This window comes from Falco punctatus, assembly GCF_963210335.1.
Source record: "Falco punctatus genome assembly, chromosome: 12".
In the NCBI taxonomy this organism is placed as follows: Eukaryota; Metazoa; Chordata; class Aves; order Falconiformes; family Falconidae; genus Falco; species Falco punctatus.
This window is the reverse complement of record NC_137592.1, coordinates 30,393,931-30,416,728: the sequence shown is the minus strand read 5'-3', so window position 1 is coordinate 30,416,728 and position 22,798 is coordinate 30,393,931. Positions and strand designations below refer to the sequence as shown.

Genomic DNA, 22,798 nt, shown 5'->3' with positions numbered 1-22,798 from the left:
CGTAATCCAGCATTTGAAAGTGGATGTGTTGATAATGGTGCTGTAATCCAAACTGTTTTGGAAAGGCAACCAAATGTCAGATTGCTTCTGTTGCTGGGCCAGGCAGTGAAACACCTAAAATACCCATAGAAGGGGTAATACAGTTTCTGGTGATTGGAAGAGACAAAATAACCATCAAGGCAGGTTTTTCTGCTTGGCTTTCAGTCCGCAGCTCCAGGCTGTTACCGGTTTGCAGAATGGTGGGGAAAATGCAGCTAACACACAACCACTGCAGTACTCTGCTTCCACCTGTGCTGCCTGTGGTCTGTCCCCAGGCCTTTGAGGGGCTTCAAATGTGCCTTTTTGGCTCTTTGTCTCACATGGCATCAGTCTTGTCTTTGTTGGGAAGGCTGTAGCAATGTTTTTAAAATGTTGGAATGACAGAAAAAAAGACAGAACTTGATCACTTTTTAAGTAAAGCAGTGATAGCGCTTTTGGAAATATGCAGAACTTAAGTGTGCTCAGTGACCATAAAGAATGCCAATCCAGTCCTTCTGAGAAGATATCTGTAGAAAAGTTTGTTAAATAAGCATGGTCTTGTGTCCAAGTTAATTTGCACAGTGTGTTCCTCTGGTGCATGAAGCTTTGCTAGTGTGCACAGAAGCTCAGCGTTCTTTGATTTTTAAGTGTACTTCTAGCTCCTGTGGCTTCAAAAAGCGCCTCCCAAGAGAGCCAAGCCTAAATTATTGGTGAACAAGCTGAGCATGCAGATGGTCTGAAACAGCAAGTCCTTGTTCTTTGCCAGCTGGTGTTCCTTTGCTGTCCACACTTAGTCCTTTTGCTGCTGATAGGGGCTAGTGTGAAAAGGGGAGGGGATCAGAGCAAAACAGAGGTTAGACATGTTTCTGGGATGCTGATATGTTCCTCAGAGGGTGACTGCAGAAAGACTGTTTTAAATAAATGCCTCCATCAGTTCCTCTATAAAGGCCATATTCCCTCCTTGATCTCTCCACAAATCTGTTGAAGGCAGTGTGGCACTTGTCACAGTTGAAACTTCTGCTCTAGACTGAAGTATGTGGTTAAATACATTGCAGAGGATGCCCTTTTGAGAGGGTCTGATACTGAGATGTCACTGATGTGTGCTAGAAGGAGAGAAGAAACTGGTGGAGAGAGCAGCTGAGGTCCTGGAGGCCTAGGAGAGCTGTAGGTGCCATCTGCTGAGGCTGTTGAGACCTAGTGAACTGCTGGAGGGAGTTCAGCATACAACTCTGAGGCCACTACAAGCCCTGCTGCCGCTGCGCCCCCCAGCCCTGTTGTACGTGCATAGGCTGCATACCCGACAAGTACCCCGGGCTCTGGCAGGTCCATCTCCCCGCGCCGGAGGGACAAACCCGGTGAGCAGAGCTTCTCCCCGCAGCCACCATTAGCCTTCAGTTTCTCTTCCTGGGCTTTGCGGCGCATGGGAGGGACCTCATGAACCAAGGACGGCCAGTGACAGCACTGTCATGTCTGCAGCATGCCTGGCCTGATACCTTTTGCCTTTGAGATCCTCAAAAAGTCAGGGAACGCCTGGATTTTACCAGGATTGCAAACCGGGCTGGAGCAAGCTGTCGAGCGTAGCGGGGTGGCCACCACCCTCGGAGAGCCCCCGGTAGCGAGAGCCCCCCAGCAGCAGGTGCAGCAAAGTGATGCGATCTTTCCGCTTTTCAGCTTTCTCTTTTTTGCTTTTGCAGCAGCGATTCCCTTGATTGTGAGCTCTTGTGCAAAACAGGGCAGATGATACCCAGGCGTTAACACAGAAGCAGTAACAAAGCCCCCAAACCAGCCAATGCAAGGAGGGCAGCCAGTGTCCCAAGCACACTAAGGGCTCTGATGATGCTCCAGAGACTGTGTGAGAGCAGATTTGGTGTCCCCAGCATGGGGGGACATTGTTGCCCTTCCAGGACACGTCGCCGAGCTGGCTCTTTTAGGAGGAAAGATGGGCAGATTCTTGCTAAGCAAAGCTGAAAAACCTCACATCTCTTTGGGGAAAGAGGTTCAGCTTAATTTTCCACACCTGAAGTGGTCCTGCTGGGATTTTTTTCTTCCCCCGGCACCTTGGTGGAAGGGGAAGTCCACCCTGAGGGGGTAGGGAAAGCCAAGCCTTGCCCACCAGCACAGGGCTGAGCACTGGCCAGCCCCTGCTCTCCTGGGAGCCCGTGGCGTTTTGCAACATGCCTGCTTTGCTGGGGGCACTCGCGCTGTCGGCCGGGCACCTGTCAGCCTGTGACACCTCAGGCTTCTCATCCCTCAAAAGATCCCTGGGACTAAGGCACTTTGGAGGCGAGTCCCTGATGCGAGCGAGGGCTTTCCCGTTGTGCAAACTGCACTCCTACCTTCCAGGTCTGACATCCTTCCCCCTTTGCAGGGTTTCTCCTGCTCCCTTTCCTAACCGAGGGAGGAAATCCCAGGCAGAAGGCCCCCACGGCGTCACCTGGGCTGGCTGTCTCTTGGAAGATGCCTGCAGTCTGGAGGCGCGTCATCAGGTGGATCTGGGGCTGGGAGTTCCCGTGGTTTGTCAGGCAGCACCAGTCCCGCTGTGTCACCACATTTCCTTCTCAACCTGCACTTTGGACAGAGACCAGTCCTGCAGACACCTCGGCAAGGACGAGCCCTTGATGAGGACGACGACGAGCCGCTTTTGGGTGAGCTCAGAGCTGACTGAAACACAGGCGAAAAGCCCCAGCACAAACCAGGCCGCTTTGCTTTTCTCAAAAGTCACAAAGCTTCGCTCCGGTGGATCTCTTTGCATCGGAAACCCTTGTGCTCCCAGCGCGGTGACCCGCACGGGCGCCAAGTCAGAGCAGTCCGTCACCGCCTGCCTCTGAATTCAAGGTTTGAACCGCGCAGCGTGGCCAGAGAGGGCACGTGCTGCGTGAGGTCATGGACCACCATTTCCCTGGCCCTGCGGCTAAGCCAGCGCAGCCTGCTGCTGTGCCGGGAGCGGCGGGGACAGTGCCGCTTCTGTCTCGCAGAAGCATCTGACCCGCTAGTAAGTGCGTATGAGAGAAACGAAGGTAGTTCTAAATTCAACTATGCCAACAAAAAGCCGTTTTTATAGAATCCCTCAGGCTGAAAGGGAACTCAAGGCACTTCACAACAAGAACACTGACCCTCTAGAACGAGTGAACCTTTAACTCTTGTTTCCTGCACCGCCAGTTTACAAGAGTGGATTAGGACGATTTCTCCAGAAAAGTCTGTCTATTTTATCGCTATTTCACTTCAGAATTAGCCTTTATAAGTACTGCTCTGCAACTGCAAGCACGAAGAATTTAACCCAGTTTTTGTGCCAACAGGTCGTTTTAGCCTAACTTTCACTAGAGGTTTTCACTTTTGTATTTAATGGTTACAGGGGAAACGGGTTCTGAGCTTGGCAATTTGACCAGGAGCCTCCAAAAGACTGACTGAATTTTGCTTTTTACAGTTTAGAAAATTAAGAGCAGGAACCAGATTGTTCTCACCCCACCCACCCACCCACCGCCCTTTCGTCCCGTGATACACTGACACGTTGCAGCACTGGACCAACAATTTTGGGAGACCTTTAGTGTTAATCCATCGGGGACAGTGTTGGGCTGCTGGGCAACCAATGCAAATATTAATACACCAAGAGAAATCCTTAGATGTGATTTATTGAGGGTCATTTGTACATACGAGCTACATCTCCAAAACCTACTCTACCAGACAGCTTCCCTGCAGTTAGTGAAACCCTTGCCTGCAATGGTTGCTTTACATGACTGATCTATTGAAACATGGAATGCCTGTAGAGTTGTGGCACTCCATGGCATCTAGACGGGACTTGCTTCAAGAGCTACGACCAGGGAGCCTCCTGGCTTCTCAGCCATGCAAGCTCGGTCAGGTCCTCTGGCCCATTTGCTTGGCATTCATGCTTTCTGCCTAAAAAAAAAAGAGGCAAAACGCACAATAATGCGGCATTCCAACATGCTAGTAATCGATCAAACACACTTGGCAGTAACATTAGAAGAGGCAATCGGGTCACCCAAGCAGGTAAGTCCTGCCTTAGCTTAGGCATTTGGATGGTTTTCCCTGACGGGTGTCAGAGGAGACATCTGGCTACACGCCAAGTAGCAATGTAGAAACACCAGGGAGAACGTTTTCACTACATGCGTGCTCAGACCGTCCCCTTGTCACCGCAGGCTCTCTCAGGAGCGGATCTCTCCTTTCTAGGGCTACCCTGGATACGGCGGGTGAGGAGGCTACACGCAAGCAGGCTCCGATGGCTGACTCTGCTCCCGCTGGCTCTGGAGAGGTGGGTGAAAGAATCAGAGTGAGAATCTGGGCTGTAGAGACCAGAAAGGCCTTGCTGCTCCAAGGAACCACCAATGCATTCTTTTCTTGGAGGGCGGGGAGCCCAACCCAAGCCTGTCTGATGCGGAGAGAAGCTGCATTTTGTCAGGAGTTCTTTCTTTAACTTCCGCATGTGCAGCACAGCCTCCCTGGGTAGTTCCAGTCCACCGGCCAGCTGTCCTGTGAAGGCTGGCACTGCTGCACAACGGTGCTGTCTGCCTTGCAGGCTGCAAGATTGTGGCCCAGTGCAGCAGGAGGAAGTGAGGTGGGGGCAGCGCTCTCTGGCTACAAGCCAGGCCGGCTTAGCATGACATTTCTGAATGCTGCAGCAAGGTGTTGACTCCTTGGTTAGCGGGGTCTGACAGGCTGACTAGAACTTTGCTTCTCCACGTGGAGACGCAGTGCCTTTTCAAATGAGTAATCACAACCACACCTCTAAATCAAGCGCATTGTTAATTACTACCATTGCACAGTATGTTTGAGATCGGGTCTTTCAAGAGACACAGGGCTGAACGTCCTCTGCCACAGCAGCAGCTCTGGAAGGAATCTAACGGTTTCCAGCCTGTGTGGTGCAGATGTGCTGCTCTGCATGGCACAGCTATGGTGTCACAGACATGGCAAAACCTGCTCTTGTCCTGAGCACAGTTCTACTGCCTCCAAAATTCAGTCACACCTTGTAGGTTTTAGCCAGGGCTCATCTGAGCTCCGTCACAGGGCATTTCACTTGCGAAGTTCTCATCTCTCACTAGCATCTCAAAAGAAACCCCAACCAAAACCCAAAGCCCAAACCAGCATCCAGCTGCTTTGGGAGGTGGCGGGAGCAGCTGGTGGGGTTGGAGGGCGTTTGCCATCAGTCGGCGATGCCCTTGCCCTAAGCTGGAGCTACAAATTTTGGCCTAAGTCTGCCACGGTGGCAGCGCGAGGTCAGGAGTTCTACTGGAGGTGGCAGTGTGAGGTCAGCAGCTCTGTTGGCGGTGGCAACAGGAGGTCAGGAGCTCTGTTGGCGGTGGCAACAGGAGGTCAGGGTTCTACTGGTGGTGGCAGTGTGAGGTCAGCAGCTCTGTTGGCGATGGCATTGTGAGGTCAGCAGCTCTGTTGGTACCGGCACATTGGGGTTGCCAGGTGAGGAATGCAGGGCGCTCAGTTCCGCCCCGGAACAGCTCCGGGGAGCATTGGTCTGGCCCTAAAGCCAGCAGAAGGACGTGGGTACATGTTCTCTGGACCCTCGCTTCTATTTCCTGCCAGGAAGAGGAAAAGCAGCCCTTTTCACCCTGCAGGTTAGGAATAATCCCTCTGTCCCGATGGGGACCATCCCAAAGTGATGCTGCGTTGTCAGGAGGGAGGGAGCTGGCACCAGCTGTGCTGGGATGGAGCCGGCTGAGGCCGTTGAAATCGAAACGGCCTGGGTGGACCTGGGGTAGCGATGCCTGTAGTATCAGCTGGGATCTCGAGCGGTGCCCTGGGGTAGGAAGGTGGCCCTGCCGGGGGAGGCTGGTTCCAGCTGGCGTTGGCAGCGTGCCCGCCTGCCAGCTCTCTGCTGCTTCGGCTGGGGTGCTTGGAGAGGCGGGCAGGGAGAGCTGGGCTGCTGGTTGAAACATCCCTCAAAACCCCCCCTGGGGGCTGCAGGTGACATTTTCCTTGCACTGTGTCCCCCTGGCTGCACCGGTGCGGATTCGGCTGGGAGTGAGTTCGCCGCTGTCGGCTGTTAGAAAGGGAAAGGCTCTGAGGTCTCTCCCTGCGAGCACCGAGGTTTTGAAAAGATGCTGATCTCCTTAGTTATAGCCTTAATTTTGCCTCCTCCCTTTGCAGCCCCTCCCTCCTTCCTCAACCTGCAGCCTCTTCAAGAGGAAATTTGAAAATGTTTTCAGTTAGGCGCGGGGTGGGAACTTCTGATAGCCGAGGGCTTGATGCGTTGGTCACGAGAAAGCGCAGCCTGGCACCTCCTGGGGAGTGCCCCTGCGCAGATGAACTGCCTGACTGCAGCATCTGGGGGGTTGTGAGCCACGTGGAGGTGATGCCCCCACGGGGGAAACGCGCGAGCGGGACAGCGGGGAAGAGCCTGGCTTCCAGACTCGGGACGGGGTTCGGTTAGCGGTTAAGAAGAGTGCAGGCAGCAGCATCTTCCTCCGCGTGGGGCTGCACCCCGCCTGCCAGGTCTCAGACCAGGCAGTACGATCTCCGTTGCTGCTCCGTGTGTTATGGGTGGAGAACCTGAGCGTGGAGAGGAGGGTGGGAAGGACCCTGTGCCCGGTTTGCCCGCCAGTTAATGGCAGAGGTGGAAAGAGAAGTGCCACATCCAGCACTCCCTTTGCAAGTCTCGTTTCTTCCTGCGGGCATCTGCCGGGGAGATGAGACGGTTAATGACCACGCTTTGCTTTGCTTTGGCTTGAACTTAGGCCTTTTCTTGGTGTTTGCATCTCAAGGAGGTGGTAGCATCTTGGTTCTCTGTGTGCTGTCTGTAGCATCATTGCTGGGCTGGTTCTCGTCACTGGCAGCTGGGAGCAGCGACCCAGTGGGATGCGGTCACCGCGCATCCTCCCTGCCAGGCTGGGCAGAGGCCAGCAGTGCCGCAGGGCGCGGGTGGCAAAGGGAGGCGGCCAAGGCTGTTGCAAAGCTGGGGAAAGCTCTCCCGTGCATGCTTTCCCCTTCAGGGGGGTGTTTTATTCCAAAGCTGAGACCCTGGATGCACTTCCACCTGCGCCTGGGTGCAGAGAAAAGGCCAGATGCCCCAGCGAGAGCCCAGGTCTTGGCCAAACTGCACCAGGCAGTCTGAAAACGGGCTCTCTTACTGCCGCAGGGCTGCAGGTATTGCCCAAGGTCATGCAAAAGCGTCCCATTGGACATGTCATGGGCACTGTGCTCATGAATGTCTCTGATTGCACCCCTGCTTTTTTCTTCCCCCTCTTTGGTTCTTCTGGAGATTGCTGCAGCCAGCGCAAGCGGTCCCTGCGGTGCGGATGGAGCACCGTGCGCTGTGCTGCGCTGCGCAGGAGCACAAACCTGGGGTGGGGGGTGGGGTGTCGTCAGGTTGCCCTCACCAGAGGTATGTGAATCCTGAGCACTTTTTGGAGCGTGGTGCCATTTGGAAACACAGATGGACATAGGAGACTCGCTGCTCACAGAGAGGCTGTTGCACCTCCTTGTTGTCCCCACTAACTGTTGTTCTGGTGTCCTGCAGGCACAGAATAATAAGGCACGATGGATGTCTATGACCCTCCGACACTGGATGTTGTAGTCTGTGGAGGTTTGATGGTGGTATTGGCCATTGGGATCTTCCTGTTCTCCTTCCTGGAGAAGGTCCTCCTTCCTTCTGAGGAAGCCTTGGCCAAGCAAGGCAAATACAATAAGACCACCCAGCAGAAGGAAAAAGAGAAAAAGCAGAAAGAGGAAGCTGTTGAGAAAAAAGGAAAGGAAAAGGAAGAGAAACCAAATGGAAAGATCGCAGAGCAGCACCAAAGTGCTCCAGCTGTCAGCTCCGTCACCATCAAGATACCAAATGTTCTTCCAACCCATGAGGAGCAGAAGCCTAATGGACCTGTCAAGAAGGCAGCTGCATCCAAGAAGAAACGCGAGCCAGGTAAGGCCAAGTTCCTCTGCGTATTTCCCCGTCGAGTAAGCCGGCAGAGGGATCGGAGAAGGGCTGGAGTCATCTCGTTCCCTTAGCAAAGAAAGAGCTGGAACGAACCTGCCTAGTGAAAGGCAGGAGACGACCTTGCTGCTCTGCGCCACCGGCACCGCTGCGTGGAGCGACGTCCCCCAGCGAGGCTGTGTCACGATGGAGTCCAGCTTCTGATGCCCACCATGTCTCTGCTCCCTGGCATTAGCAAAGCGTGCCCAGCTCCGGCTGGAAACGCTCAGTGTGATGGAGGGCGGTGGCAGGGCGGCAGGAGCAGTAGCAGAGCCAGGCAGAGGTGGCAGCTGGCTCAGGGAACGCTTGTCTGTGGTGAGCGCCGTCCCCAGCGCTCGTCACATTGCTTTCAGTTAGAGAGGTATCAAACTTGGCTGTGGACATCTGGGTGGTTGCTGGCGTGAAATGGCAGTTACGGGGTTGAAGTCAACTGAGGTGATGCTACTCAGCCCTGCCGTTGGCTCGAGCGCTCCCAACCCCTCCTCTCTCCTCCCCAGCACCTGCGGACTCGGATGGGCCCCTCTACCTGCCCTACAAGACGCTTGTGTCCACAGTCAGCAGCACGGTGTTCAGCGAGGGGGAGGCCCAGCGGCTCATGGAGATCCTGAGGGAGAAAGCGGGCATCGTCCAGGACACCTGGCACACGGTAGGGCTGCCAGCACCGCCGTGGCCGCCAGGGCTGGGCCGAGCCTCGGGGGGTGCGCAGGGGTGAAGGCAGCCCGTTTTCGGGCAGGCTGTCCCCCGAGGGTCAGCCTTAGAGACGGGAGCTGAATTTTCCCTGGAGCAGAGGGCAGGACCCTGTGCGTGTGGGGGGGAGGGGTTGGATCGGTCGGTGGCGGTCCCCGCTGATGTGCCACCCTGTGCCGGCAGGCCATGCAGAAGGGTGGCCCGGTCGCTGTCCTGAAACGCCGGCTGGAGGAGAAGGAGAAGCAGCTCGCCACTGAGCAGGAGGCTGCAGCCGCTGCCAGAAACAAGAGGCGGGAGCTGAGCAAGGTAAGTGCCGCGCAGCCCTCCCGGCACCCCTGGCACGGGCCCTGCCCCTCACGGCATGGGGGCACCTCCGAAGGAGTTACACTTTTTAAAGCCTTCTGAGCTCGGAGGCCATTTGTTTCAAGTCCCCTTAAAGTAGGGAAATTCCTACGCTGAGGACTGACCGGGTGGCTTCTCTCCTCAAAGGAGCTGGTGGCCGAGCGGGCTAAGGTGATGGCTGTGGAGGGCAAGCTGAAGGGGCAGCTGCTGGCCCGCGAGCAGGAGATGGCAGCGGTGCAGGCACGCATGCAGGCCAGCTACCAGGACCATGTCCAGAAAACGCAGGAGCTCCAGGACAAGGTGAGCCCCACACGCTGCTCTGTTGCCGGTGTCTGACGGCTGGCCTTCGGTGGCAGGTGCCTGGTCTTTTGGAGAAGACCGAGGTGGACGAGGGGACCAGAGCCTCAGGGAGGGGCGAGAGCCCCGCAGTGCTCCTGAGCCGTGGTGCTCAAGCTAGAAGAGGGATGTGGGAGCATCCTCATGGGATGCGGCAGCCCCGGGGCTCTCAGCATCAGCAGACACCTCGCTGTGGCTTCCTTGCCAGTCCCTCTTGCTCATGGGGTGGGCTTCTCAGGAGAGAGCAGAGGGACCGGCGGTGGCGGCATTAACCCCTGTTGGGCTCTCCCTAGATCCGGACCCTGCAGGAGCAGCTGGAGAACAGACCCAACACGCAGCTGGCTCGCCTGCAGCAGGAGAACTCCATGCTGAGGGATGCCCTCTACCAGACCAGCAGCTGGCTGGAGAGCAAGTAAGACTGGGGCGGGGGGCAGAGCCTGGGGCCGCCCTCTGGCAAGCCCTGGGGGTGGCTGTCCATCAGGCTTGGCCACCCGCTTTCTGGAGGGTGCTTCTACAGGCACCCCAGCTAGCTGGAGGTAGAGGAGGGAGTGAGGAAGAGATTGCCAAATGGCTTTTGGGGGCCTGGCAGGGGAAACGAGGATGTTTTTCCCAAGTGGAAGGGCAGGGGAAACCCTCTCTGCTTTGGGGTCACCTGTGCCGATGCCAGCGGAGGGGGGCAGAGGGGACCAGAAGGCGCTGCAGCATTGCTCCCCACTTCGGGGAGCTTGTGCTCACCAGCTTCAGAAGAAACGTAGCTGGCTCCTTGATGGGAGCGGTGCTGCAGAGAACCGAGACCTGCCTGGTGCATACAGAACAAACAGGAGCTAGGGAGAAGAATTTCACGCTCCTTTCTATAGAAGGTCTGAAATGGCTGGTGATTAACAGCGCCCAACTAATTACAGAGCAGACTCCAGCTGCCTAGAGTGCTTTCTCCTGTGTCTGGGAACACAGATCCTTGCGACTTCTCCTTCATGAGAAAGGAATGTCTCCTGTGATGGAAACGCAGCTTTTGAAAAGTGATGTGCCAGCTCTCTGCACCCCATCCCTGAAGGACCAGGCGTGTCCCAGAAACAGGCGAACGCCACCGCTGAGATGTTTCAAGCCCTGCTACCAGGCCCACAGGAGGATGTGTTCCCCCTGGGTAACGCCAGGGATGCTTGACTGGCCTGCGGGCTGGAATAACGCTGCTTCTCTTGGTGCAGGCACAACCCTGAGCTGGCCAGGTTGCGGAAGGAGTACGCCAAGCTGACGAACAAGCTGTCTGAGAAGTCAAAGGTGCTGCAGCAAGAGGAGCGGCAGAGGAAGAGCCTGGAGCTCAAAGCGGCAGCCTTGCAGAAGGAGGTGGAGCAGCTGCAGGTCAGGCAAGCGCCTGCAAACCTGCTCCCCTCAGAGAGATGGGGCGGGTGGCTGAATTGTGTGGGATCCGTGGGGCTGGCCATGGGGAGAGCTCGGGGGGAGATGAGCGTCCGCATTTGGAAAGCGAGCTGCCTGGCGGACCTCTTCATTGCCTGCTGCCCCCTGTCAGTTTGTCACATGCAACGAGCTCTATTGCGCATCCCCGGCAAAGCCCAGGGGGCACGCTGCCCTGGTGGGAGCCGTTCTCGCTCACCCGTGAAGCTCACCAGCCGGCTGTGAGGGTGGGGGTAAGCCTAGATGCTGCACCCTGATGGGTGGTGGCCTCAGGTGAGAGAGGAAGCCCAGTGGCCCCTGCCAGCAGGTGCTCACGAGGACGTGGGTGCTCCCTCTCGACTCTGAAGCCCTTGGTGCACGAGGTAGAGCTTGTGGCCTGTTTGTTGTCACCGGGGGGTGCCTGGATTTGGGGTTTTAGGGGTGTTTAAAGGACACCTCCCAGGTAGGGCCTCTGAGCACGCCGCTGGAGCAGTGGCGCATCGCTGGCTTGTGGCCACCGAGGCGGCTCAGTGCAGACCTGAGGTGACCCGAGATGTTCTGGAGGGGGGAAGGTCACCAGAGGGCCAAGGGAGGCTCAGGCAGATGCCTTCTTTTGACTCCTATGTAGGAAAAACTGGTAAAAAATATAACAAGGGACCTGGACCAGGAAACAACCAAACTTCGGGACCTACTGAAGGTTACCCAGGACCAATTGGCCAGAGGGGGAGAAACAATAAAGAAGTGAAAGAACAGCTTCAGGAAATGGTCCTTGTGGTGGCCACAGCCATCCCTCCCCTTGGTGCTGGCGGAGGCAGGGGGAAGCGCGTGTCAGGCAGTGGTTGAAAACCAGAGACAAGGTGGCACTTGCTGCCAGAAACCATCTGGGTGGCTTTTGGGAAGCTCGGGGAGCATAGGAGATGGTGGTCATGGTTCTCCCTGCTCAAAAGGCAGGACCTGGCCCACCTGTGAAATGCTTTGATGCTTGAGCTGCCACGAGGATAAGGTTGAGACCCAGCTGAGTAACCCACCTCTGTTTTCCTTCTCCAGGGGGAAGAGGAAGGTTTGAAGAAAGGGACTTCAGCCTGACCAGTCTATGAGCTGGACCTTACCGCTCCTAAAAATAAAAACATATACTGACTTTACTGTAGGTAAAAGTTACAAGCCAGTAGGGGCCTAAACCCTAGGTTTGAAACTAGGTTGAGTAACATTTTTATTATTACATATTATATACTTTTTATTGGAAAATAAAATTGCAGAAAACCCCAACCAGTAAACACTGCAGGCATATGTTTGTAAGAAAATCTTCATAGTGTTTTGTACAACCAACAGTTTGTTCCCCAGGGAGACGCTCCGGCCACGTCGGGGCAGGCAGAACCCACGCATGTGTGAAAAGGGAAGACTGTGCTTGTACATCAACTGCTGCAATTATTTATTTTTATTTTTTCTATATTTTTCTTTTTTGTTGTTGTTTGTTGGAGTGAAAGAAGTGTGAAAGTGCGAGCCACCGGGAAGGAAGCCTCTCTTTGATGGGTGGCTTTTGTGTATTTCTGGGTGTCGGTGCAATTACAATGACGTAGTGAAAAGAGCTTATCCTTGCTTCATTTTCCCGGTTATTATTTGTTAATTTTTATTAAGTTTGCAAGCCAGCCAGGTGGTTGGGGTCACTGAAGAAGGCCCCTGCTGTGGCCGGGAGCAGATCCTTTATTCCCCGCCTTGCTCGCTGTGCTGCAAACAGCCATACCTTCTGTTTTTTCCTCCAAGACACACAAAGGAGAGAACCCTTCCCTTCCAGCCACGTGTGTTTTCACGCTGGCGGTGCACCCCGCGGTCCCCTGCCATGGGGTCAGGCTGAGCGTGGGGACAGGGCAGAGCAGCGTGAGCGTGGGGACAGGGCACAGCAGCACAGCCACGCCAGCCCGGCGCAGGCTGCTCCTGCTCGCTTAAGCCGCAGCGCACCCCTGTAATTCTGACCCTGCGGGTGCTGCGTGGTGGTGGTCCTTGGGCACTGCCGGGCTCTCCAGCCTTCTCTCTCCCCTTCTTGTGGCTTTTTTTTTTTTTTTTTTTTAATTTTTCCTTTTTTTTTTATTTGAAGTTGGTTTCTTAGGGAATGGCAGAGACCACGTCGCAGCTCGGTGCCTGTCTCCTCACAATAAAGCTGCTGAGCCCAGCGCTGACATCAGCGTCATTTGAGGAGCTGGTGGGGAGAAAAGGCCCCCAAAGGGCTTGGTACCTCCTGGGTGTGTGAAGAACCAAGGCCAGGAAGGGGGATGAAGGCCAGACGCGCCTCCGTTTTGCTCCCAGAGAAGTCAGCGTGTGCTCAGCCTCTATATCAGACACAGCAGAGACTCCACGCAGGCAGGACTGGGTAGACACGTGTCCTGTCCCCCCAGCACTGCAGCTTTCTGGGTCATGATGGAGAAGGGATGTGCAAGTCACACTTGGGCTGTGGGGTCTTTGATCAGGCAAGAAGATGGGGTCCTGCTGAATTCAGGCTGAGGGAATGGCAAGCCGAGAGCCCCCCACGCAGCCCCCCACTGCCCCCCAGACCTGCCTCCCACCCTTGTCCAGAGGCACCGAGCTAGCTGGGGCTTCGCTGACTGAGCAAGGGCTGCCGCCCCCAGAAGCCGGGGCACCCATCAGTGCTGAGCTCGTCAATGCTCATTGCAGAAATGGGCTGAGCACCTTTGGAGGGTCACGCTGAGCCGCGAGAAGGACCGCCCCCGCCTCCCCAGATCCGGTGGGTGGCTCGGTGACACCCCTCCATCACTGCCTGCAGTGCCTCTCAGGATGGGAGGTGATGGAGCGCCGCACCTGGCCAGAGGGCTGTGTGTCCCCGGGAGGTGGTGGCCCCAGCCCCTGGCGCGGCAGCTGAGACCCCACGCACTCACTACAAGCCCTGCTGCCGCTGCGCCCCCCAGCCCTGTTGTACGTGCATAGGCTGCATACCTGACAAGTACCCCGGGCTCTGGCAGGTCCATCTCCCCGCGCCGGAGGGACAAACCCGGTGAGCAGAGCTTCTCCCCGCAGCCACCATTAGCCTTCAGTTTCTCTTCCTGGGCTTTGCGGCGCATGGGAGGGACCTCATGAACCAAGGACGGCCAGTGACAGCACTGTCATGTCTGCAGCATGCCTGGCCTGATACCTTTTGCCTTTGAGATCCTCAAAAAGTCAGGGAACGCCTGGATTTTACCAGGATTGCAAACCGAGCTGGAGCAAGCTGTCGAGCGTAGCGGGGTGGCCACCACCCTCGGAGAGCCCCCGGTAGCGAGAGCCCCCCAGCAGCAGGTGCAGCAAAGTGATGCGATCTTTCCGCTTTTCAGCTTTCTCTTTTTTGCTTTTGCAGCAGCGATTCCCTTGATTGTGAGCTCTTGTGCAAAACAGGGCAGATGATACCCAGGCGTTAACACAGAAGCAGTAACAAAGCCCCCAAACCAGCCAATGCAAGGAGGGCAGCCAGTGTCCCAAGCACACTAAGGGCTCTGATGATGCTCCAGAGACTGTGTGAGAGCAGATTTGGTGTCCCCAGCATGGGGGGACATTGTTGCCCTTCCAGGACACGTCGCCGAGCTGGCTCTTTTAGGAGGAAAGATGGGCAGATTCTTGCTAAGCAAAGCTGAAAAACCTCACATCTCTTTGGGGAAAGAGGTTCAGCTTAATTTTCCACACCTGAAGTGGTCCTGCTGGGATTTTTTTCTTCCCCCGGCACCTTGGTGGAAGGGGAAGTCCACCCTGAGGGGGTAGGGAAAGCCAAGCCTTGCCCACCAGCACAGGGCTGAGCACTGGCCAGCCCCTGCTCTCCTGGGAGCCCGTGGCGTTTTGCAACATGCCTGCTTTGCTGGGGGCACTCGCGCTGTCGGCCGGGCACCTGTCAGCCTGTGACACCTCAGGCTTCTCATCCCTCAAAAGATCCCTGGGACTAAGGCACTTTGGAGGCGAGTCCCTGATGCGAGCGAGGGCTTTCCCGTTGTGCAAACTGCACTCCTACCTTCCAGGTCTGACATCCTTCCCCCTTTGCAGGGTTTCTCCTGCTCCCTTTCCTAACCGAGGGAGGAAATCCCAGGCAGAAGGCCCCCACGGCGTCACCTGGGCTGGCTGTCTCTTGGAAGATGCCTGCAGTCTGGAGGCGCGTCATCAGGTGGATCTGGGGCTGGGAGTTCCCGTGGTTTGTCAGGCAGCACCAGTCCCGCTGTGTCACCACATTTCCTTCTCAACCTGCACTTTGGACAGAGACCAGTCCTGCAGACACCTCGGCAAGGACGAGCCCTTGATGAGGACGACGACGAGCCGCTTTTGGGTGAGCTCAGAGCTGACTGAAACACAGGCGAAAAGCCCCAGCACAAACCAGGCCGCTTTGCTTTTCTCAAAAGTCACAAAGCTTCGCTCCGGTGGATCTCTTTGCATCGGAAACCCTTGTGCTCCCAGCGCGGTGACCCGCACGGGCGCCAAGTCAGAGCAGTCCGTCACCGCCTGCCTCTGAATTCAAGGTTTGAACCGCGCAGCGTGGCCAGAGAGGGCACGTGCTGCGTGAGGTCATGGACCACCATTTCCCTGGCCCTGCGGCTAAGCCAGCGCAGCCTGCTGCTGTGCCGGGAGCGGCGGGGACAGTGCCGCTTCTGTCTCGCAGAAGCATCTGACCCGCTAGTAAGTGCGTATGAGAGAAACGAAGGTAGTTCTAAATTCAACTATGCCAACAAAAAGCCGTTTTTATAGAATCCCTCAGGCTGAAAGGGAACTCAAGGCACTTCACAACAAGAACACTGACCCTCTAGAACGAGTGAACCTTTAACTCTTGTTTCCTGCACCGCCAGTTTACAAGAGTGGATTAGGACGATTTCTCCAGAAAAGTCTGTCTATTTTATCGCTATTTCACTTCAGAATTAGCCTTTATAAGTACTGCTCTGCAACTGCAAGCACGAAGAATTTAACCCAGTTTTTGTGCCAACAGGTCGTTTTAGCCTAACTTTCACTAGAGGTTTTCACTTTTGTATTTAATGGTTACAGGGGAAACGGGTTCTGAGCTTGGCAATTTGACCAGGAGCCTCCAAAAGACTGACTGAATTTTGCTTTTTACAGTTTAGAAAATTAAGAGCAGGAACCAGATTGTTCTCACCCCACCCACCCACCCACCGCCCTTTCGTCCCGTGATACACTGACACGTTGCAGCACTGGACCAACAATTTTGGGAGACCTTTAGTGTTAATCCATCGGGGACAGTGTTGGGCTGCTGGGCAACCAATGCAAATATTAATACACCAAGAGAAATCCTTAGATGTGATTTATTGAGGGTCATTTGTACATACGAGCTACATCTCCAAAACCTACTCTACCAGACAGCTTCCCTACAGTTAGTGAAACCCTTGCCTGCAATGGTTGCTTTACATGACTGATCTATTGAAACATGGAATGCCTGTAGAGTTGTGGCACTCCATGGCATCTAGACGGGACTTGCTTCAAGAGCTACGACCAGGGAGCCTCCTGGCTTCTCAGCCATGCAAGCTCGGTCAGGTCCTCTGGCCCATTTGCTTGGCATTCATGCTTTCTGCCTAAAAAAAAAAGAGGCAAAACGCACAATAATGCGGCATTCCAACATGCTAGTAATCGATCAAACACACTTGGCAGTAACATTAGAAGAGGCAATCGGGTCACCCAAGCAGGTAAGTCCTGCCTTAGCTTAGGCATTTGGATGGTTTTCCCTGACGGGTGTCAGAGGAGACATCTGGCTACACGCCAAGTAGCAATGTAGAAACACCAGGGAGAACGTTTTCACTACATGCGTGCTCAGACCGTCCCCTTGTCACCGCAGGCTCTCTCAGGAGCGGATCTCTCCTTTCTAGGGCTACCCTGGATACGGCGGGTGAGGAGGCTACACGCAAGCAGGCTCCGATGGCTGACTCTGCTCCCGCTGGCTCTGGAGAGGTGGGTGAAAGAATCAGAGTGAGAATCTGGGCTGTAGAGACCAGAAAGGCTTTGCTGCTCCAAGGAACCACCAATGCATTCTTTTCTTGGAGGGCGGGGAGCCCAACCCAAGCCTGTCTGATGCGGAGAGAAGCTGCATTTTGTCAGGAGTTCTTTCTTTAACTTCCGCATGTGCAGCACAGCCTCCCTGGGTAGTTCCAGTCCACCGGCCAGCTGTCCTGTGAAGGCTGGCACTGCTGCACAACGGTGCTGTCTGCCTTGCAGGCTGCAAGATTGTGGCCCAGTGCAGCAGGAGGAAGCGAGGTGGGGGCAGCGCTCTCTGGCTACAAGCCAGGCCGGCTTAGCATGACATTTCTGAATGCTGCAGCAAGGTGTTGACTCCTTGGTTAGCGGGGTCTGACAGGCTGACTAGAACTTTGCTTCTCCACGTGGAGACGCAGTGCCTTTTCAAATGAGTAATCACAACCACACCTCTAAATCAAGCGCATTGTTAATTACTACCATTGCACAGTATGTTTGAGATCGGGTCTTTCAAGAGACACAGGGCTGAACGTCCTCTGCCACAGCAGCAGCTCTGGAAGGAATCTAACGGTTTCCAGCCTGTGTGGTGCAGATGTGCTGCTCTGCATGGCACAGCTATGGTGTCACAGACATGGCAAAACCTGCTCTTGTCCTGAGCACAGTTCTACTGCCTCCAAAATTCAGTCACACCTTGTAGGTTTTAGCCAGGGCTCATCTGAGCTCCGTCACAGGGCATTTCACTTGCGAAGTTCTCATCTCTCACTAGCATCTCAAAAGAAACCCCAACCAAAACCCAAAGCCCAAACCAGCATCCAGCTGCTTTGGGAGGTGGCGGGAGCAGCTGGTGGGGTTGGAGGGCGTTTGCCATCAGTCGGCGATGCCCTTGCCCTAAGCTGGAGCTACAAATTTTGGCCTAAGTCTGCCACGGTGGCAGCGCGAGGTCAGGAGTTCTACTGGAGGTGGCAGTGTGAGGTCAGCAGCTCTGTTGGCGGTGGCAACAGGAGGTCAGGAGCTCTGTTGGCGGTGGCAACAGGAGGTCAGGGTTCTACTGGTGGTGGCAGTGTGAGGTCAGCAGCTCTGTTGGCGATGGCATTGTGAGGTCAGCAGCTCTGTTGGTACCGGCACATTGGGGTTGCCAGGTGAGGAATGCAGGGCGCTCAGTTCCGCCCCGGAACAGCTCCGGGGAGCATTGGTCTGGCCCTAAAGCCAGCAGAAGGACGTGGGTACATGTTCTCTGGACCCTCGCTTCTATTTCCTGCCAGGAAGAGGAAAAGCAGCCCTTTTCACCCTGCAGGTTAGGAATAATCCCTCTGTCCCGATGGGGACCATCCCAAAGTGATGCTGCGTTGTCAGGAGGGAGGGAGCTGGCACCAGCTGTGCTGGGATGGAGCCGGCTGAGGCCGTTGAAATCGAAACGGCCTGGGTGGACCTGGGGTAGCGATGCCTGTAGTATCAGCTGGGATCTCGAGCGGTGCCCTGGGGTAGGAAGGTGGCCCTGCCGGGGGAGGCTGGTTCCAGCTGGCGTTGGCAGCGTGCCCGCCTGCCAGCTCTCTGCTGCTTCGGCTGGGGTGCTTGGAGAGGCGGGCAGGGAGAGCTGGGCTGCTGGTTGAAACATCCCTCAAAACCCCCCCTGGGGGCTGCAGGTGACATTTTCCTTGCACTGTGTCCCCCTGGCTGCACCGGTGCGGATTCGGCTGGGAGTGAGTTCGCCGCTGTCGGCTGTTAGAAAGGGAAAGGCTCTGAGGTCTCTCCCTGCGAGCACCGAGGTTTTGAAAAGATGCTGATCTCCTTAGTTATAGCCTTAATTTTGCCTCCTCCCTTTGCAGCCCCTCCCTCCTTCCTCAACCTGCAGCCTCTTCAAGAGGAAATTTGAAAATGTTTTCAGTTAGGCGCGGGGTGGGAACTTCTGATAGCCGAGGGCTTGATGCGTTGGTCACGAGAAAGCGCAGCCTGGCACCTCCTGGGGAGTGCCCCTGCGCAGATGAACTGCCTGACTGCAGCATCTGGGGGGTTGTGAGCCACGTGGAGGTGATGCCCCCACGGGGGAAACGCGCGAGCGGGACAGCGGGGAAGAGCCTGGCTTCCAGACTCGGGACGGGGTTCGGTTAGCGGTTAAGAAGAGTGCAGGCAGCAGCATCTTCCTCCGCGTGGGGCTGCACCCCGCCTGCCAGGTCTCAGACCAGGCAGTACGGTCTCCGTTGCTGCTCCGTGTGTTATGGGTGGAGAACCTGAGCGTGGAGAGGAGGGTGGGAAAGGACCCTGTGCCCGGTTTGCCCGCCAGTTAATGGCAGAGGTGGAAAGAGAAGTGCCACATCCAGCACTCCCTTTGCAAGTCTCGTTTCTTCCTGCGGGCATCTGCCGGGGAGATGAGACGGTTAATGACCACGCTTTGCTTTGCTTTGGCTTGAACTTAGGCCTTTTCTTGGTGTTTGCATCTCAAGGAGCTGGTAGCATCTTGGTTCTCTGTGTGCTGTCTGTAGCATCATTGCTGGGCTGGTTCTCGTCACTGGCAGCTGGGAGCAGCGACCCAGTGGGATGCGGTCACCGCGCATCCTCCCTGCCAGGCTGGGCAGAGGCCAGCAGTGCCGCAGGGCGCGGGTGGCAAAGGGAGGCGGCCAAGGCTGTTGCAAAGCTGGGGAAAGCTCTCCCGTGCATGCTTTCCCCTTCCAGGGGGGTGTTTTATTCCAAAGCTGAGACCCTGATGCACTTCCACCTGCGCCTGGGTGCAGAGAAAAGGCCAGATGCCCCAGCGAGAGCCCAGGTCTTGGCCAAACTGCACCAGGCAGTCTGAAAACGGGCTCTCTTACTGCCGCAGGGCTGCAGGTATTGCCCAAGGTCATGCAAAAGCGTCCCATTGGACATGTCATGGGCACTGTGCTCATGAATGTCTCTGATTGCACCCCTGCTTTTTTCTTCCCCCTCTTTGGTTCTTCTGGAGATTGCTGCAGCCAGCGCAAGCGGTCCCTGCGGTGCGGATGGAGCACCGTGCGCTGTGCTGCGCTGCGCAGGAGCACAAACCTGGGGTGGGGGGTGGGGTGTCGTCAGGTTGCCCTCACCAGAGGTATGTGAATCCTGAGCACTTTTTGGAGCGTGGTGCCATTTGGAAACACAGATGGACATAGGAGACTCGCTGCTCACAGAGAGGCTGTTGCACCTCCTTGTTGTCCCCACTAACTGTTGTTCTGGTGTCCTGCAGGCACAGAATAATAAGGCACGATGGATGTCTATGACCCTCCGACACTGGATGTTGTAGTCTGTGGAGGTTTGATGGTGGTATTGGCCATTGGGATCTTCCTGTTCTCCTTCCTGGAGAAGGTCCTCCTTCCTTCTGAGGAAGCCTTGGCCAAGCAAGGCAAATACAATAAGACCACCCAGCAGAAGGAAAAAGAGAAAAAGCAGAAAGAGGAAGCTGTTGAGAAAAAAGGAAAGGAAAAGGAAGAGAAACCAAATGGAAAGATCGCAGAGCAGCACCAAAGTGCTCCAGCTGTCAGCTCCGTCACCATCAAGATACCAAATGTTCTTCCAACCCATGAGGAGCAGAAGCCTAATGGACCTGTCAAGAAGGCAGCTGCATCCAAGAAGAAACGCGAGCCAGGTAAGGCCAAGTTCCTCTGCGTATTTCCCCGTCGAGTAAGCCGGCAGAGGGATCGGAGAAGGGCTGGAGTCATCTCGTTCCCTTAGCAAAGAAAGAGCTGGAACGAACCTGCCTAGTGAAAGGCAGGAGACGACCTTGCTGCTCTGCGCCACCGGCACCGCTGCGTGGAGCGACGTCCCCCAGCGAGGCTGTGTCACGATGGAGTCCAGCTTCTGATGCCCACCATGTCTCTGCTCCCTGGCATTAGCAAAGCGTGCCCAGCTCCGGCTGGAAACGCTCAGTGTGATGGAGGGCGGTGGCAGGGCGGCAGGAGCAGTAGCAGAGCCAGGCAGAGGTGGCAGCTGGCTCAGGGAACGCTTGTCTGTGGTGAGCGCCGTCCCCAGCGCTCGTCACATTGCTTTCAGTTAGAGAGGTATCAAACTTGGCTGTGGACATCTGGGCGGTTGCTGGCGTGAAATGGCAGTTACGGGGTTGAAGTCAACTGAGGTGATGCTACTCAGCCCTGCCGTTGGCTCGAGCGCTCCCAACCCCTCCTCTCTCCTCCCCAGCACCTGCGGACTCGGATGGGCCCCTCTACCTGCCCTACAAGACGCTTGTGTCCACAGTCAGCAGCACGGTGTTCAGCGAGGGGGAGGCCCAGCGGCTCATGGAGATCCTGAGGGAGAAAGCGGGCATCGTCCAGGACACCTGGCACACGGTAGGGCTGCCAGCACCGCCGTGGCCGCCAGGGCTGGGCCGAGCCTCGGGGGGTGCGCAGGGGTGAAGGCAGCCCGTTTTCGGGCAGGCTGTCCCCCGAGGGTCAGCCTTAGAGACGGGAGCTGAATTTTCCCTGGAGCAGAGGGCAGGACCCTGTGCGTGTGGGGGGGAGGGGTTGGATCGGTCGGTGGCGGTCCCCGCTGATGTGCCACCCTGTGCCGGCAGGCCATGCAGAAGGGTGGCCCGGTCGCTGTCCTGAAACGCCGGCTGGAGGAGAAGGAGAAGCAGCTCGCCACTGAGCAGGAGGCTGCAGCCGCTGCCAGAAACAAGAGGCGGGAGCTGAGCAAGGTAAGTGCCGCGCAGCCCTCCCGGCACCCCTGGCACGGGCCCTGCCCCTCACGGCATGGGGGCACCTCCGAAGGAGTTACACTTTTTAAAGCCTTCTGAGCTCGGAGGCCATTTGTTTCAAGTCCCCTTAAAGTAGGGAAATTCCTACGCTGAGGACTGACCGGGTGGCTTCTCTCCTCGAAGGAGCTGGTGGCCGAGCGGGCTAAGGTGATGGCTGTGGAGGGCAAGCTGAAGGGGCAGCTGCTGGCCCGCGAGCAGGAGATGGCAGCGGTGCAGGCACGCATGCAGGCCAGCTACCAGGACCATGTCCAGAAAACGCAGGAGCTCCAGGACAAGGTGAGCCCCACACGCTGCTCTGTTGCCGGTGTCTGACGGCTGGCCTTCGGTGGCAGGTGCCTGGTCTTTTGGAGAAGACCGAGGTGGACGAGGGGACCAGAGCCTCAGGGAGGGGCGAGAGCCCCGCAGTGCTCCTGAGCCGTGGTGCTCAAGCTAGAAGAGGGATGTGGGAGCATCCTCATGGGATGCGGCAGCCCCGGGGCTCTCAGCATCAGCAGACACCTCGCTGTGGCTTCCTTGCCAGTCCCTCTTGCTCATGGGGTGGGCTTCTCAGGAGAGAGCAGAGGGACCGGCGGTGGCGGCATTAACCCCTGTTGGGCTCTCCCTAGATCCGGACCCTGCAGGAGCAGCTGGAGAACAGACCCAACATGCAGCTGGCTCGCCTGCAGCAGGAGAACTCCATGCTGAGGGATGCCCTCTACCAGACCAGCAGCTGGCTGGAGAGCAAGTAAGACTGGGGCGGGGGGCAGAGCCTGGGGCCGCCCTCTGGCAAGCCCTGGGGGTGGCTGTCCATCAGGCTTGGCCACCCGCTTTCTGGAGGGTGCTTCTACAGGCACCCCAGCTAGCTGGAGGTAGAGGAGGGAGTGAGGAAGAGATTGCCAAATGGCTTTTGGGGGCCTGGCAGGGGAAACGAGGATGTTTTTCCCAAGTGGAAGGGCAGGGGAAACCCTCTCTGCTTTGGGGTCACCTGTGCCGATGCCAGCGGAGGGGGGCAGAGGGGACCAGAAGGCGCTGCAGCATTGCTCCCCACTTCGGGGAGCTTGTGCTCACCAGCTTCAGAAGAAACGTAGCTGGCTCCTTGATGGGAGCGGTGCTGCAGAGAACCGAGACCTGCCTGGTGCATACAGAACAAACAGGAGCTAGGGAGAAGAATTTCACGCTCCTTTCTATAGAAGGTCTGAAATGGCTGGTGATTAACAGCGCCCAACTAATTACAGAGCAGACTCCAGCTGCCTAGAGTGCTTTCTCCTGTGTCTGGGAACACAGATCCTTGCGACTTCTCCTTCATGAGAAAGGAATGTCTCCTGTGATGGAAACGCAGCTTTTGAAAAGTGATGTGCCAGCTCTCTGCACCCCATCCCTGAAGGACCAGGCGTGTCCCAGAAACAGGCGAACGCCACCGCTGAGATGTTTCAAGCCCTGCTACCAGGCCCACAGGAGGATGTGTTCCCCCTGGGTAA

The 22,798-nt window shown here is 56.4% G+C and overlaps 4 protein-coding genes across 7 annotated transcripts; all 4 read left to right on the top strand.

Moving 5' to 3' along the window:
• Window positions 1-2,251: 2,251 nt before the first annotated feature.
• LOC308072067 (ribosome-binding protein 1-like) lies at window positions 2,252-22,354 on the top strand. Of its 2 annotated transcripts, XM_080408400.1 has the most exons (7): window positions 2,252-3,341; window positions 15,581-16,621; window positions 19,839-20,237; window positions 20,786-20,934; window positions 21,159-21,281; window positions 21,465-21,617; window positions 21,947-22,354. In XM_080408400.1, exons 3-7 carry the CDS (start codon window positions 19,859-19,861, stop codon window positions 22,067-22,069), a joined length of 927 nt encoding a protein of 308 aa, XP_080264526.1. In that variant the 5' UTR covers window positions 2,252-3,341; window positions 15,581-16,621; window positions 19,839-19,858; the 3' UTR covers window positions 22,070-22,354. The 2 variants fall into 2 exon arrangements, with proteins under 2 accessions (XP_080264526.1, XP_080264525.1); XM_080408399.1 differs by lacking the exon at window positions 2,252-3,341 and having other exon boundaries at window positions 14,588-16,621.
• Window positions 3,747-10,025, top strand: LOC308072062 (ribosome-binding protein 1-like). Of its 2 annotated transcripts, XM_080408393.1 has the most exons (6): window positions 3,747-4,285; window positions 7,502-7,900; window positions 8,449-8,597; window positions 8,822-8,944; window positions 9,128-9,280; window positions 9,610-10,025. In XM_080408393.1, the coding sequence occupies exons 2-6, from the start codon at window positions 7,522-7,524 to the stop codon at window positions 9,730-9,732; spliced, it is 927 nt and encodes a 308-aa protein (XP_080264519.1). In that variant the 5' UTR covers window positions 3,747-4,285; window positions 7,502-7,521; the 3' UTR covers window positions 9,733-10,025. The 2 variants fall into 2 exon arrangements, with proteins under 2 accessions (XP_080264519.1, XP_080264518.1); XM_080408392.1 differs by lacking the exon at window positions 3,747-4,285 and having other exon boundaries at window positions 6,564-7,900; window positions 9,610-10,024.
• On the top strand, window positions 4,638-6,514 carry LOC308071788 (uncharacterized protein). 2 transcript variants are annotated; one of them, XR_013931305.1, is made up of 2 exons: window positions 4,638-5,342; window positions 5,374-6,514. XR_013931305.1 is itself a non-coding variant. In XM_080407720.1 (2 exons), exons 1-2 carry the CDS (start codon window positions 4,913-4,915, stop codon window positions 5,914-5,916), a joined length of 909 nt encoding a protein of 302 aa, XP_080263846.1. In that variant the 5' UTR covers window positions 4,638-4,912; the 3' UTR covers window positions 5,917-6,514. The 2 variants fall into 2 exon arrangements, 1 of the variants encoding a protein (XP_080263846.1); XM_080407720.1 differs by having other exon boundaries at window positions 4,638-5,278.
• LOC308072069 (uncharacterized protein) lies at window positions 16,953-19,337 on the top strand. Its single transcript, XM_080408402.1, has 2 exons — window positions 16,953-17,614; window positions 17,710-19,337. Exons 1-2 carry the CDS (start codon window positions 17,249-17,251, stop codon window positions 18,250-18,252), a joined length of 909 nt encoding a protein of 302 aa, XP_080264528.1. The 5' UTR covers window positions 16,953-17,248; the 3' UTR covers window positions 18,253-19,337.
• Window positions 22,355-22,798: the final 444 nt, after the last annotated feature.

Bases quoted from the DNA above. Each gene is read 5' to 3' on its own strand.
- LOC308071788 (XM_080407720.1), top strand. From the start codon at position 4,913: ATGGCACAGCTATGGTGTCACAGACATGGCAAAACCTGCTCTTGTCCT. The intron at 5,279-5,373 runs GTCAGCAGCTCT...TGGCAGTGTGAG, and splicing joins ACTGGAGGTGGCAGTGTGAG to GTCAGCAGCTCTGTTGGCGA.
- LOC308072062 (XM_080408393.1), top strand. From the start codon at position 7,522: ATGGATGTCTATGACCCTCCGACACTGGATGTTGTAGTCTGTGGAGGT. The intron at 7,901-8,448 runs GTAAGGCCAAGT...TCTCCTCCCCAG, and splicing joins CAAGAAGAAACGCGAGCCAG to CACCTGCGGACTCGGATGGG. The intron at 9,281-9,609 runs GTGAGCCCCACA...GGCTCTCCCTAG, and splicing joins CGCAGGAGCTCCAGGACAAG to ATCCGGACCCTGCAGGAGCA.
- LOC308072069 (XM_080408402.1), top strand. From the start codon at position 17,249: ATGGCACAGCTATGGTGTCACAGACATGGCAAAACCTGCTCTTGTCCT. The intron at 17,615-17,709 runs GTCAGCAGCTCT...TGGCAGTGTGAG, and splicing joins ACTGGAGGTGGCAGTGTGAG to GTCAGCAGCTCTGTTGGCGA.
- LOC308072067 (XM_080408400.1), top strand. From the start codon at position 19,859: ATGGATGTCTATGACCCTCCGACACTGGATGTTGTAGTCTGTGGAGGT. The intron at 21,282-21,464 runs GTAAGTGCCGCG...CTCTCCTCGAAG, and splicing joins AGAGGCGGGAGCTGAGCAAG to GAGCTGGTGGCCGAGCGGGC. The intron at 21,618-21,946 runs GTGAGCCCCACA...GGCTCTCCCTAG, and splicing joins CGCAGGAGCTCCAGGACAAG to ATCCGGACCCTGCAGGAGCA.